The sequence below is a fragment of the Phodopus roborovskii genome, unplaced genomic scaffold (assembly GCF_943737965.1).
Source record: "Phodopus roborovskii unplaced genomic scaffold, PHOROB, whole genome shotgun sequence".
Taxonomy (NCBI): Eukaryota; Metazoa; Chordata; class Mammalia; order Rodentia; family Cricetidae; genus Phodopus; species Phodopus roborovskii.
Genome location: NW_026126622.1, coordinates 1,641,819 through 1,657,570, shown reverse-complemented (window position 1 = coordinate 1,657,570; position 15,752 = coordinate 1,641,819). Strand labels below are relative to the sequence as shown.

Below are 15,752 nucleotides of genomic sequence, written 5' to 3'. Positions count from 1 at the left end.
ATTAATCTAACCATTTCCACGTGGTTTGATCTTACAGGAGAGAGGGACCGGCACTCTGCTCTTCCAGTCCTGCATCTTGAATTCCTCCCTACGCCTTCCTCCCTCCTCCTAGTCTCCTAGTCCCACTTATCTTGCTTTCCTATTGGCCAGGAGTGTTTTATTCATTAGCCAATACAAGAAACATATTTACAAATGACATCTCCCATGTCCCTCCTCCACCTTCACTGGTGGGACTGTGATACTCATGGAAGTGAAAGCCTTTGGGCTCTTTTCCCACTCTTACATCAGCACAAGGAACCTGATGAAAGGTTATTTACTTTCATATAGTCACCCTGCTGCCCTAGATTGGTAGAGAGAAGACAGCCAGTGCCAGTAGCCATTTTGTTTGCTTGTGACTTGAATGTGCACACTGGGAAGCTTTGGTCATGGACAGAGCTTGGGAGGAGCCCAGTTAGCCTCAGAGCATGATGTAAGGCTCTGTAGGTCCCTTAGATTTTGCAGGTAAAAAGCTCCCCCCCCAAAGAAGCTCACACCCCCTTATCATCAGCCATGTATCATCTGGAGATAGTTTATAGTCACAAATAACAATTGGGTCACATCCTTAGATTAAGATTAAGAAATTGCCAGAGTTCCCTTTTATTGTGTCATTTCTATATAGACAAATGATATTTTACAAAGAGGAAAAGACTGCATCTTCACCTTGGGTCTCTTGAATCCCCAGGAATCTCTGTGGACTTGATGTCACATCTGTCATTCTGAAGCTTTTAAGCTCAGTTCTTAAAAAATGCATTATAGTTTACAGGATTTAAAGGTACAGCAAAGTTGAAAATTAAGTAAAATGATACAAGCTGGTTGGCTTACCTTAAAACATTCCCTTTTGAAAGTGTAAGGTGGCTTTGTTTACAGAGTTGTTGGGATTTAGGTTGAAGGAGGATGTGATTTCATTGTTTTTACATCCTCTGGGGTGGGGGGCGTCAGGCACAGTCTCTGTGGGCAATTATTGCTTTATCAGTTGTGTTGGAGTTTCTGACTCACAGTCAGAAACAGAAGGAAGGGTCTCTGTTGCAGAATATTTATTTATGCAAAGATGTGTTGCATTTATTGAACTATGCAAAGATGTGTTACATTTATTTAACTATACAAAGATGTGTTGCATTTATGTAACTATGTAAAAATGTGTTGCATTTGTTTAATTGTGTGAAGATGTGTTTCTGTTTTCTCTTGCCTGCCTAAGGCACCTGGATGGTCTAATAAGAAGCTGCATGGCCAGTAGCAAGGGAGGAAGTAAAGGCAGAACTTTTGGGCAGAGAGAGAAGTAGGAGGAGGAATTTAGGCTCAAAAGAAAAAAGAAAAGGAAATGACAGAGAGATGTCAAGGGCCAACCAGTTACCCAGACAAGGAGGAAGCAGGAATGTAGAACATCAAAATGAAAGAAAGGTAAAAAGCCCTGAGGCAAAATGTAGATAAATAGAATCAGGTTAAATTAAGCCAAAAAAAAAAAAAAAAAAAAAAGCTAGTGGGACAAGCCTAAGATAAGGCCACACATCCATAATTAATAATATCTCCGTGTCATTATTTGGGAGCTGGTTGGTGTTCCCTCCCCCCTCCCCAAACAATGCCAACTGCAGACTTCTTTCCCTTCCTGTGTGCCTGACAGTGTGCCTCAAACTTCAGTGGGTCTAGGGCTTGCTGGGTTGCCAGAGTGTCAGCGTTTGCCAGCAATAGCCAGTGCTTACTGCCAGGGTCTTCAGTGGCCTTGAACTGACAGAGGGAGCTTGGTGAAGACTTGTGTCTGCTCCCAGACCTCTGAGGGATCAGCACCACCAGGCAGGACCTGGGGTCAAGTACAGATGCTCAGCCAGCTAAGTGGTCATGTAGGAGAACATCTCACACTCCTGCCTGTCAGCCCTGGTTTTGGCCTTCATTAGGAACAGTACCAGCCCTGTTGACTTCTGATTATAATTACAGCCGATGCTTCTAGCATTTACAATTGTCTCATTGTTTTGTTTTGTTTTTATTGCTGCCATAGGAAGCAGTGGAGGAACTTGAAAGCCTCCTCTCTCAGAAAATCTACTGTCCTGACAGCAGAGGCCGCTGGTGGGATCGCCTAGCTCTTAACCTCCACCAGCACCTGAAGCGTCTGGAAGCAGTAAGCAGGGGCATACCAAGGCTTTTTTTTTTTTTTTTTTTTTTAATGGCATTGGGGATAGAACTGAGGGCCTCAGTTCTATAAGCACCCTGCCACTGAGCTGCCACAGCCTAGGAAAGCACTTTTCTTTAGTTAACTTGTTTATTTATTTCCTGGTGGGGGCAGAGTCTCACTATGCAGCTTTGGCCATCATGGAATTCCCCATATAGACCAGGTTGTCTTCGAGCACACAGATCCACCTGTATCTGCTTGCCAAGTGCTGCTATTTATTAAAGGCATGCACCACTGTGTCTAGACATTTATCTTTATTATAATTAAAACATAATTGCAGCACTTCCCCATTTCCTTTTCCTCTCAGTCTATGGTTCTGTGAAAACAGTAAAAAGTATGCTTTTTATTAATATATTGATATACATGGAAATACATAAGTTCTCTAGATAAAAAAATTTAAATATTTAATTTTTATCAGAATGTTAGAAACCACTAATTCAGCAAATGTGACAATACAATAAAAACTTAATAAATGAAAACAAATTCTAAATATAATTAGAAAATATTTTTCCTTTTGTTAATATTCTTTGATGGAGTTCTTTCAAGCCCATCCTCCACCCCAAAATAGCAGAAATGATTCTAACACTGGCATTCATAAAAGCTGCCCACCTGCTCTCACTGGGAGGGGAAGGGGGATTGACAGTGGGTCCCAGGAAATGCAGTGAAGGAGAGGCAGGGTCAGACGTGTCTCAGCTCTTGCAGATTCATATTGATTTTCTCTCTCTCTCTGAGTTTGTGTGTGTCCCTATCCCCCTCTTCCCCCTCTCTCTTTCTCTCTCTCAGATTGACCCCAGGGTCTATGGCTTCCTGGAACTGGTGATTTTATTTACTTGTTACTCAGTGCTTCTAGAAACAAGGTTGAGGAGAGACAGTTTCTTATCACATCTCTCTGTGCTTCTGCAGGGCATTTGTCCCCACCTCTGGAACAGGCCACCTTCTCTGGCAGACCCCAGGGATCTTGGGGACTTAAAATAGACTGGCTCTGTCACTGATGTGGCTGGGCAGGGTGGGCCCTTTGAGGGCACTGCCTCTGAGCCAGGAGGGTAACAGTGACTCTTTGTGTGGCTGCCTGCGGGTTCCCTCCCTGACCGTCTCCATTTCTAGCCCTGTGTTTGAACTGAATGGAGGGGACTGTGTCTTAGGGAGGTTTTGTTTTCCCAGTGGTACATTAAGTGAATCAGGGAGAGAAGAGTGGAAAACAACATTGCCCACGGAATGTGAGACTATGATGTAGTGTTTTTACTACTCTCTGCTAAACCAGTGCCTTATTACCTCAGGTGCCCATGAGAGGCCAACAGACGATGTTTTCTGTCCTGGAGCTGGGTGTGGTGCTGAGGCTTAAAGAACAGGGTAGGGTGGTTGCAGGCCTAGAACCACTTGGAAGGGAGAGCATATGTGTCTGTGTTACCTCTGCCTTTCATCTCAGTTACAGCCCAAGATGTTGCCAATTCCTCCAACCCTCTTGTTCACAGTTCTCGGAATGCTACTTGCCTGTCTGTGTCATAGGAACAGACAGGTCACTAAAGTTAATTTTCATGGATGCTGAGTTCTCTTTAGTCCTTTCCTGGTAACTCCGTGCTGTACCCACAGCCCTTGTATCCTGTCACCATATTTCTGTCTTCTATGTGTTATGTCTGTCTACAGGACACAAGCTGCTGGTAGCCATTGCCCCTGGGAAGAGATGGGCCCACACTGGCCATCCTTCCCCATGCCAGGCCTCTTTTCCTGCCTGGTGTCTCTGCTCGGACCAAGAGCACTGCAGTATCTGTTTACTCCTCTTGACTCCTTTAGACCCAATTAGGCCTGAGCTGTCATTCCTTCCTCAGGTTGTCTTTTTAAGTTGTTCTCTAAGTTTACTGTGTGTGTGTGTGTGTGGCGCGTGTATGTCCTCTCCTGTGTATTTGAGTGCCACAACATGAATATGGAGGTCAGGGGACAACCTCAGATAGTGGTCCTCGGCTTGCACCTTGTTTGAGACAGGGCCTCTGGGGATTCCCCTGTTTCCCCTCCCATCTTTGTGGAGGACTGCTAGGATTACAAAAGAATGATTGCTACAGTGCCTTGCTTCCCATGGATGCTGAGGATGCAAACTCAAGTCCCTACACTTGTGCAGCAGCTGCTTTACCATCTCTTCTGCCTCATACTGATGGATGCTAACACAGCCTGACTCTTTTTAACCCTTTCCCAACAAGCTGGTTGGCCACCCCCATAACCCAGGGTCCTGGTTTATTTGACTTGGTGCTTGCTTCCAAGTTCCATCTTTATTCCAGCACATTGTGACTTCACTTGTTGACATGGATGAATGATGCTGTGGCATGTGCAGACCCAAGTGTTTTTGTTCAGTCACCTGTGAATGAGTGCTCAAGTGCCCTCTGCCCTTTGGCTTTTGTGAACACTGATGCCATGGATATGGGGTCTGCACTACTCCTTGAGTGCCTATTTTTAATTCTTTAGGGATGTACCTTTAACTCTTTAGGATTTGCTAGCTCCTGTGACAGTTTCATGTTTGGCTCTTTATAAAGCTACCAAACTTGTGGTTTTACATTCCTACCAGTAAGACACAGGGGCTCTGGTTTTCCACATCCTTACCAACATTGTCCTCCTACCCCCACCCCCTTTCTGAGTATATTCATCTTAGTAGATGAGGAACAATGTCTTTCTGGAGCTTTCATATTTTGGCTTAGCTGCGAAGAGCCTTAGAAAATAGGAACTTGTAGGTTCCTCTCCCCATGAGCAGGGAACCTCCCTCCACTCTGCGGTCCTGCCTGCACCTGAGAGTCACTGCTGTCTAACTTGCTCTGGAGTCCCCTGCTCTGTTGTTGAGGTCAGGTGTGTGTGTGTAACTCTCACAGCTTCCCAGGTGATGTCCAGAGAACTACAGGGCTAAGGCTTGCAGTTAAGTCTCCTTTAGCCTGTGACTTGAGCGTCTCTGAGATCATGGTCTCTGTGAGGACATAGCTACTGGGGTCCTCTCATTAATGGGCTTGTTAGGATCAGAGCCTGGGTGCTGACAGCACTAATAAGCTAGGCTTTGTCCTTGCAGGTCAATTGCAGAGATAAGTAATAGCAAAAAGCATTCTTTGTCTAATGTACTCTGTGTAGCCACCTTGGAAAAGGACAAATACACACACACACACACACACACACACACTCACAGTCCATCTTCAGGGTTCTGGCATGAGGTTTGGGTTTAACAGAGGACAGCTGACTCCAGCAAGCAGCAAGGCCCCACAGCCCCACAGCCCCACAGCCCCACAGCCCCACAGCCCCACAGCCCCACAGCCCCACAGCCCCACAGCCCCACAGCCCCACAGCCCAGGAGTGCCTTGTTGGCCCTGGTGGCCAGTCAGTAGAAAGAGCTCAGTCTCATGATGGGACCATGAAGACCTCAGGAAAGGGCCAGCAAGAAGCATTTGAACACACTGAAGTACAAAATGAAATAGACTTAATAAGTTGAGAGGAAAACAGAAATAGAATAAAATAAACTTTGCCAACCATTCTTTCAGAAGAGGTTAGACTTGATGTTCCAAATCCCAGACCTTTAGGTAACAACCATGTCAATGTCCATGAAGATCTGCACTGCTTGGGAAGAATGACAGCACTGTCACAGCAGGTGAGGAGGGACACTATCTGCCCACGAGAAGTTTTATTTGGATGAGAAAGTTCTCTCCAGAGAACTTTATCCAAGTGAGGGTGGCGATCTGACATCAGAGACCTGAGAAATCAAGTGGGCCCTCAAAGAGGATCTGACAAAACACCCACCTTAAGTGCAGGGTGTGGCCCACAGAGAGGCAGCGTGAAGGACCAGAGGTCCTCGACTGGTTTACTGACCATTCTCTGCAGGCACAGAGTCTTGGAGAGGTAGTCAGAGATAGGGATGAAGGGGAAGATGATGATTTAGGAGGGGGGAGGAGACAGGAGGAAGAAGATTATTAACACTGATGGAGTCTAGCCCTTGTTTTATTTGTTTTTTCTTTTTACTCTCTCTAGTCACTAAGAGTAAAAGCTGTCCCTGACTCCACTCAGTTGCCCTGTTTGGGGCTTTCTTTTCTTAACACCGTGACTCTTAAGGAAAAAAATACAGCAAATTAAGCAAAATACAGACTCCTCACTCTTCTGTTCTAAATTTATCTTTATCCTTTCTGGTCTCAACGAAAACTATGTGGGGTTCACACCACTGTGGCCTGTGGGGAAGACCTGCTTCTCCCTTTGCCTTGCCAGAGGCCAGAGGGTGCTTGGCCTTTTGTAGCCCTACATGGAATTCTAGCCTCTCCCTCCTTTCTTTCCCAACATGTGTCTGTCTATTTTCTCCTGGTAGTAAAAAGGGAAATGTTTTAAAATGTATAAAAGGTCAGCAAAGGGGGGATGGGGTGTTGGTGGTTTAGGGGGGCATTTTGACAACATGCTTCTCTTATAGTTTGTATAATTGTGATGTTAAATGGACAATACAGGAATCTAAATTCTTTTAGATTTCTTGTGTGAGTGTTTTCCTGCATGTACATACATGCACCATGTAAGTGCATGATGTCCATGCAGATCATTGGATCCCTCAAACCCAGGTTAAACGTGGCTGTAAACCATCATGTGGCTGCCAGGAACCTAAAGTGTTCTGTCACTATTCTCCAGCCTCCTGAAGTGACATCTTTAAAGTGAAGTTCTCTCCAGTGATGACTGGAACCCTGCCACTCACAGAACCTGTGTGATTCTATTTGAAGTGGACTTTCCCTATTATAATTTTAAAGTTAATACATGTATGGGTGTTTTTTCTGTGCACTACATGTATGCAGTGCCTCTGAACACCAGAAGAGGGCATCAGGCTCCCTGGAACTGGAATTACAGACAGTTGTACTCCACTGTAAATGCTGGCAACTGAAACAGGGTCTTCTGGAGGAGCAGCTTGTAGCCTTTTTGAGCCATCTCCCCAGGTCCCCTCCACCGGCCCACCACTGTGATTCTGTGTATTTTAAATTTTTCCCCACTGGGTGGACAAAGGTGATGCTCAATTTTCTTTTTTTATTTTTATTTTAAGATATTTTTTATTTAAATATGAAACAAGCTTGTTTAATGTTCAATTTTCAAGGTTAAAGTATGCACATTGCTTTATTACAATAAAACTAAATGTGTACACAAAGGAAAACAAATAGAGGACAAGAGGCTGTAGAGCCACACAGTTCTGGACCAGGTGTGGCCCTGCCCAGGGTGGACCTTCCTGTCACAACTCCAGTCTCTCCTGCTAGGTGGCCTGACAAGTTGTCAGAGCTGTGTACACTCTTGTTCCAAGAGGCATGCCCCTTTTCTGGCTGGCCCCAGGGCCCCAGCCTTTTCTTTCAGTGCAAGACACATAGGGAAATGTCAATTTCTTGGAGCCTACTGTTTCCATAATCTGCTAGAGAGAGGGAAGGGCATAGGTGTCTTCCTGGGATGTCTTCACTCCTGCTGGGTGGTTTCACTCTGGTCACGTGAGTGACGGCAGGTCTGTTGTACGGCAGCATGTTTTACAGTGAAGGTTAAAGTTAAAGCCATCAGAATGGCCTAAGGAGACAGCTTACATTTCTCCAAGCACTGTTTGCCCATTTGCTAAATGGCAGCATTAGCTGTGAAGACTCTTGTCACTAGATCGACAGCTACTGTCTTTAGGACTGACTTCTGGGAACCTGACATGTGACCTGTTAATTGCTAGGCAATTAGGTGCATCAGTGAAGGCCTGGCAGATCCCCACGTGCGGACAGGACACCGACTGTCACTCTACCAGCGAGCTGTGCGCCTGCAAGAGTCCCCAAGCTGCAGAAAATACAAGCACCTCTTAAGCCAGCTGCCAGAAATCGCCATGGGAGATGTTAAGCATGTAGGTGCCCTTTGGGTGGATTTTGCTTATTTTTGGTTAAACTCAGACCACATTCCCAGTTCTCCTTTGGATGTCCTCCATTTAAACATATTTACTTAAGACTCTTCTGAGTGGAGGGCCCTTGGAAATCATTTTGGTATGTTCTTCCTCTTGGACTCAGGATGGCCTATTGCTCACCTGGGACATTGGTGTCACCATTGTATCTGTTCATTATACTGCTGCCCTCTCTGATACCCCTGAGGTGCCCCATATGGCCACACCAGGGCTGGGCCACAGAAGTACCTACCACTTTTGCCTGCTTCTCAGGGGGCCTCTTAGATGCTTGTCAAAGGATGGGACAGTCACCTCCTTGTGAGTGAGCCAGGGAGCGTCACATGCCATTCATTCAGTTCTGCAGGAGCAGGCACGTTTATCCCCAGGATGTCACAGGCAGGTTTTCAGGGGCTTCCATTGAAGAAGGCTAATCAAGGTGTATTTGGTTTTGTTTTGGGGACAAAGTTTCACTATGTAGCCCTGGTTGGCCTGGAACTCATTGTATATAGTCCAGGCTAACCTCAAACTCACAGAAACCCATCTGCTTCCGCTTCATGGGTGCTGGGACTAAAGGTGTGCATCACCATGCCCGACTTCGAGTAACACTTCTTGCTACCATTCTAGGTGACCATCACGGGCAGGTTGTGCCCCCAGCATGGAATGGGCAAGTCTGTGTTTGTCATCGAGGCTGGAGACACCACCAACCCCACCACAGTCCTATGCTCTGTGGAGGAGCTGGCACTGCACTATTACAGGCGGAGTGGCTTTGACCAGGGTAAGCCGAGCAGGGTTTCCTGCAGCCCAGCCATGCAGCAAATGGCAGAAGAGTGTTGTAGGGTGGCTCATCGGTAGTGGGTTGCTCTCCTCTCCTCTCTGACCTCAGTAGATGCTACATCTGGCTAGAGGTTTGTGAAAAAGGTTTCTGTTGTTTGTTAGGGCTTCTGCTGTTTTGACAGTGTTGCTGGCTCTGAGGATGGTGCTCTGTGGTAGGGTGGTTGGAGTAAGATCTGGTCTTTGCCACCAGAGGCTGGGGGTTGGTAGAGATGGTGAGAAAGGACAGATTGTCCTGGAAGAGACTGCCTGGTGACAAAGCCATCCTTGAGGCACAGGGCAGTATGTTTGGAGATTAGTAGGCACACAGTGAGTTCATTGGTGTGAGGAGCCTGAAAGACACCCTCAGAGGCCTCTGGGAAAAGCAGCTATTTTGAGTTCCTTTTGAAATGAGCTCCACACCAGACCCGAGGGAAGACCTGTGTCAGACTGGGAGTTCTTCCATCTTCTCTTCCCGTGACTGGTGGCTGCTCATTCGCCTGTCCCCTGCCTTTAGCAGAGGGACTTTTAAATGAATCTGTGGCACCACTAACCGAGGGGAAGTCAGGGAGAGAACACACGGTATTGCTTCTCACCTAGCCCGTAGCCCTCCAGCCCTCCAGATGCTCCCATTTCCTTTTTCCTGGTGGGAGGGGCCAGTGCGTGTGCACTTGTGAGAAGAGTGTGTGCAATTATGGGCGTGTGCTTGTTGGAGTTGTATGTACGCATGTGTAGGAGGAGTGCTTGCAGTAGTGGAGGTATGTGTATGCAAGTTTGGTGCAGGAGAAGGCAGGCACCCCTATGCTTCTGTGAGACTTTGCCTTGAGCTGCTGATGGATACTTATGTCTCTAAACTTGACCCAGGGACCAGGGTCAAGATTGCCTCTGGCTATTTGGGATTCTGTAGGTTTCATTCAGAGGCCACCTTCTGAAATGCTTACAGCTTGCAGACAAGGAATTCTGCTGGCTTCCCAGAACACAGTATCTGAGGGGCCCTGCTAGTCTGCTCATTGGATGTGAGTGTTCAGTGAGAAACTATGGTAGCAAGTTGACTAACATAGAATTGAGAGACTTGGTATATGTGACTAGCCACAGCAGAAGCTACACACTTGCCACAACGCTCTGGACCCTGAAGTCCAGTTGCTGCGTTTCCTCTCACAGTCTCTTAGCTGGAGAGTGAGGTGACCTGACCTGTGGTTGCCCTTCCACCTGTCCTGCTATGCTGCCCTTAAGGCATTGGGGTGCTTCAGCATGGGACACATGCCGTCCCGAAGGGTAGGTCTGCCCTTTGAAAGGTGACACTTAGCCCTGGTGAATGTGTTTGTATGCCTAGCAGGGTGAGTGGAGGATGAATGAATTAGAAATAGCATGAAAATAGCATGACCTTCAAATCAACCCTGTTTCAATTATTTTTAATTATTCAATTATTATAAATTCCCCAAAATAGAGTTTACATTAGGTCATGATGGTAGTCTTTTATTTATTTATTTATTTTTTTGGTTTCTGTTTTTTGAGACAGGTTTTCTCTGTGTAGTCCTAGCTGTATTGAAACTTAGCATATAGACCAGGCTGACCTTGAGCTCACAGAGATCCACCTGCCTCTGCCTCCCAAGTGCTGGAATTAAAGGCATGTGTCACTATGCCTAGCCACATGCTGTTCTTGAACAAGTAGATGAAGCTAGTCTTGTTCGTCCTTGTGTGACATTGTTGTAGGGATTCATGGGGAAGGATCCACCTTCAGCACCCTGTGTGGCCTCCTGCTATGGGATATCATCTTCATGGATGGGATACCAGATGTCTTCAGAAATGCCTACCAGGTAACCTAATAGCACCATCCGGTAGGACCTCTCCTCCTGTCCTTCATACCCACCTCTGCAAGAGGCTATGAAGCCTATAGCAACCTGGCTTTTTGGTTACCTTTGGGATCTTTTTGCAGTGGTGCTAATTGCATGGGGAAAGACCTTTCATTTTTAAAGGGGAACTGTTAGATTTTAACCCCAAATCTAGCTTCCCTTCAACATTACATTTTGAACTTTTAGTACCGCACACCCTCTGCTGAACACCTGTCCACGCAGTACCCAGCGAAGGCCTCTTACACGCAATCCGCTCATGCCACTAAAAACCCAAGATAAGAACTGCATGTATCTGATTGGTTTTTTTTTTTTTTTTTTTTTTTTTTTTTCTGTTTTTTTGAGACAGGGTTTCTCTCTATTGTTTTGGAGCCTGTCCTGGAACTTGCTCTGTAGACCAGGCTGGCCTCAAAGACACAGAGATCCGCCTGCCTCTGCCTCCCGAGTACTGGGTTTAAAGGCGTGCACCACCAATGCCCGACTGTATCTGATAATTTTTATTCATCTCTTCTGAGAAAAATGTGCTAGCCAATTGGCTAGCTTCTGAAGTTTGAGTGCCCTCCCCAGGCATGTTAGACAAGTTTCCTTTCTCTTCTGCACAGGCGTCCCCACTGGATTTGTGCACAGACAGCTTCTTCTCCAACCGGGAGCAGGCCCTGGAAGCCAGGCTGCAGCTGATCCATAGTGCCCCTGCTTCAAGCCTGCGGGCTTGGGTGACCGAGGCATGGCAGACCCAGCAAGGCAGAGTAGCTTCCCTGGTCAGCTGGGACCGCTTTACTTCCCTTCAGCAAGCTCAGGTAATACTTTGCCTGCAGTCTGGTCATTCATTCCTTCACAGTACTGTTTTGGCAGTTATATGAAAATGCACAGAGATGTGTTTGAGCATGTGCATGCATGTGTGTGGTGTGTGGCGATATTCCATCCCCCAAGCCTGGATGCCACCATCAGTGCCATCAGTGATAGATACATGGGGACATTCAAAAACTTCCAGCTTGATGCCTTTCTCACAGTTTCCTCTCCTTTCCTTTTGCCTGACTTGTGGCTGAAGGCGAGGGGGGGGTGGGGGGAGATGGGGGTGGTAGTAGTGGTGGTGAATCTTCTGTGCCCTGAAGCTGCTGACCTCTGTAAGCACTGATGACTCCCGAGTGCTAAATCACACTCTCCTTCATCAGATGTGCCTCAGGATGTTCACACCAGGCAGAGGTTGGTAGCTGATGGAGAACTCGTTGCCAGAGCTTACCTCTGGGGTTTTGTTACTGACTCTGGAGCCTGGTCTGAGCAGCAAAGCCACTTGTGGTGTTCCTGGAACCTGTCTGCATTTGTTGAATTGTACTGGTGTACTCTGATGGTCACTCAAGCCCATTTTAGGGTGTTTTCCCTGCAGGTGGGTAACTCTCCTTTGTTCTGTATTTAGGATCTTGTCTCCTGCCTTGGGGGTCCTGTCCTCAGTGGTGTGTGCAGGCGTCTGGTTGCTGACTTTCGGCACTGCCGAGGGGGCCTCCCTGACTTGGTGGTGTGGAATTCTGAGAACCATCGCTGCAAGGTCAGTAGAGAAGGCCGTTTGTAATTTTATCAGCAGCTGTGCCAGAGTCCATGTGCTCGGCTTTTCTTTATGGCTATTGGAAGGATGGAATTCCATTCCTTGATAGCCACTTGGCTGAAGGCAAGGCTTCTCAAAGGCCTCTCTGAGGAGCTGAGGTACAAGCAAGACAGGCAGTCAGTCCCATGCCGCCCCACCATGGGGGTGATAGTCTACCAGTACCTACATCCTGTTCCTAGAACAAGTCAGCAGCTACAAGACACTTAGCGGTAGGGCTTCACACAGTGTGGACCCTGGACCTCAGAAGTCCACAGCAAGCCACATTCCCTGGCCGGGCCTGTTCCTGCCCTGTCACCATTTGCTGGTTGGTTTTGTGACACACTGTACATGTGCTCATATCTCTCCTGTACTTGCCCCTCCTTCCCCCCTCTTCTCTCCTCCCTTCTCTCCCCCTTTTTCTGACTCATATTTCATCCTAGTCTGTGATTTGTCTTTTTATTTCCTTAGTGTCTTTTGATGATCAGAAATTTTAAATTTGGACCAAATTCAGGTGTTCTTTAATGGACTATACCTTTGGTGTCAGATATCAGATTTGCTTATATATTCTGAAACCATGGAGAGCCTCTCTTGTATTTTGTTCTAGAAGCTCTGTGTTTACATTTTATGTTTATTTTGTGATCTATCTAGACACTTTTCTATCTGCTTAGGGGTGTGGATTGAAATAACTGTTTTGCTGGGGAGTAGCTGACTATTGAGTTCCATTTGTGTTGTCCTTGATGAGAATATTTTTGATCATTTTGTATGAAACTCCAGGCCTTTTGAGTAAAGGACTGAATTTAATTTTTCAGCCTGAGTTTCTGATTCCCCCTTAGTTTGTGACTATAAAAGGTTACCTGGTTTCTCAATTCCTTTAGACCTGAGATGTTTGCCCATTCCCACTTCTGCCAACCTTGTAGATTTAGGTACACAATCTCCATGAACACCAACAAGGTGCCCTCACTGGCTATTTTTCTGGTATCAGAGCAGAATCTAGCACCATGGTCTTGAAAGAATGGCCTCCACCTCGCCAAGGTCCACTTCTTACTCTCATTTGTGTGAGTTTCCAGGTTGGAGGTAAGCTGCGTCTGGCTGGCAAGCCTGGCTTAGGAGAAGAGGCTTGCTTCCAGGGGTCCTTCAGGATCAGTCCGCTGCTTCCCTGTAGTACCCAAAATAAGATGGGTTATTCTATATTCTGAACCTTCCTGGAGTACTCACTGCTCTTCAGTTGCATTGCTGGTTCACATAGCCTAGAGATCCGTATCTCTACCCACTCCAAGCACTAGGATAGTGTGTACCACCATGCCATGCTTTCTTAATGAGCTCCAGGGATCAAAATCAGGTTGTCCTGCTTGCATCTCAGCACTCAGGAGGAGATGGACTACTCTCTGGATTTAAGGCTAGCCTGATCTACATATTGACTCCCAGAGCAGTTAGTCCTTCATAGAGAGACCCTGTTTTCAACACCCCCACCCCTGGGGAAACACACACACATGCACACACTTCCTGACTTCACCGGCTTGTTTCTATTGCTGTCTCCTAACTTAGCAATGAACAGCACTGACCTTCCTCCACCTGGTACATAATAAACACTTTAGGGGCCAGCAAGGTAGCTAAAGGTGCTTGCCACGTAGCCTGACAACCTGAGTTAAACCCCAGACTGACTCCTGCAAGTTGCCCTCTGATAATACCTCCTCCTGCTATCTTTTAAAAAACATGGAAAAGGGGGACAGTTTGGTCTTAACAGTAAATATCACGGAGAAGTAGCCAGGAAGACCCTCCTCAGAGATAGGTAGGTCTCTGTAAAATGAGCTTATGCAGACCCTAGAGACATAAGAAACCATGCATGTGATGAACAGAGATGTGTCCCTAGCAAGTATCATGTGAGGTCCTGGGGTAGGGAGAGACTGGTGAGAATGAAGCCTTTGGGATGACTGGCAGGGACTAGATCCTACTTCTCTACATCACAAGTGAAATCTGGGTTCAGATACAAGCATAACAGATTGAGGGGTTAAAAACAGGGAATAGCAACCCGGTGCACACTTTAAATTCTGTCGCTACTAACTCTGTGAGCCGATTCTCCAGAAATGTCTAGTTCCTATTGCGAGTAGTTTTCCTGCCAGCCTGGTCCCACAGTCGCATCAGCCCCAAATAATACTCAGAGACACTGTATTAAATATAAAGCTGTTGGCCTGTTACTAGCATTTCTTATTGGCTAGCTCTGTCTTAAATATTAAACCATTTCCACGTGGTCTTATCTTACCGGAGAGAGGGCTCAGACCTTCTTCTCAAATCCCTACATCTTGACTCTCCTCTACTAAATCTCCCACCTATCTTGACTTCCTGTTTGCCAACAATGCTTTAGTCATTAACCAATAAGAGAAACATTATTTACAGAATGACATCTCCCATCAAGTTCCCACAGAATACTTTCTCAAGGGATTTCCCAGCTGCATGTCTATTGTAAATATGCTCAGTGGTGTAGACTGACCCATCTTCATAGGCAGCAGTTTATGTGACTGAGGCTCACTTGGGTCCCTCTCCATTTCAGTAAAATCTTGATAAGTCTGGAAACTTCTTTTCCAGCTGGTGGAAGTTAAAGGCCCTAGTGATCGCCTTTCATGTAAGCAGATGATCTGGCTGGACGAACTACAGAAGCTGGGGGCCGAAGTGGAAGTCTGCCATGTGGTTGCAGTCGGTGCTAAGAGCAAAGGTCTTGGCTGAAAGATGTCGCTTTGGGGACATCTCATCATCCACTGTGACAAGATCTTCAAGAGGACAAAGCTTTTTGCACTGCTCGCACTGTGACTTGTCCTGACACCTGAGATGGGAATGACCCATTCTTGTACAGTATTTGTATGTCACGGAACTTGGCATCTGCTGGATCCACGGTGGGTGGACTGTTGAAAATGTAGACATCTCCATGGGCATTGTAGGAGCCTAATGTCTCCATATTAATAGGCAAAAAAAAAAAAAAAAAAAAAAAAAAAGCCAGAGGGAAAAAGTGAACACGATGAACTTTTAGAGGTTTTTGTTTTATTTTATTTTGTTGTTGAGTAACACAAATAATGTTTCTCTACTAAATGTCCTGGCAATGTAGACTCCTGAATTTGGGTTTGTCTTATGATTGTCCAAAAAGGATAGAAATTCTGATTTCCTTAAGGGGAAAGAAAAACCAACCAGAAATAAATTCCTTCTTTCAAGGGAGGAAGAATCCATTGTGTTCCAGTTGTAGTGTCATGATGTGTATTGAGCTTCAAGCTTGGATTATGTGTGATTAAAAATGTGTGCCAAGATGTTAGAGAAAAAATGTTCTCCCCAATTGTTCCTACCTTGTCAAAAGTCAGTCTAGGATCCCCTTGGGCCCCCCCCCTGACTGTGAGGTGGACCACATCATCAAAGGCCCAGTCCTGAAAGTGAAGTCAGCTGTCTACTGGC

At 46.2% G+C, this 15,752-nt stretch overlaps 1 protein-coding gene across 1 annotated transcript in view; it reads left to right on the top strand.

The window, feature by feature from the left end:
- Positions 1-15,532, top strand: part of Fan1 (FANCD2 and FANCI associated nuclease 1) — a 35,162-nt gene extending 19,630 nt beyond the window's left edge. The window contains 7 exon segments of the mRNA XM_051206453.1: positions 2,030-2,149; positions 7,881-8,045; positions 8,703-8,853; positions 10,602-10,705; positions 11,341-11,535; positions 12,153-12,281; positions 14,901-15,532. Coding sequence (XP_051062410.1) covers positions 2,030-2,149; positions 7,881-8,045; positions 8,703-8,853; positions 10,602-10,705; positions 11,341-11,535; positions 12,153-12,281; positions 14,901-15,038 — 1,002 coding nt within the window. The 3' untranslated portion in view covers positions 15,039-15,532.
- The last annotated feature ends 220 nt before the right edge of the window (positions 15,533-15,752 follow it).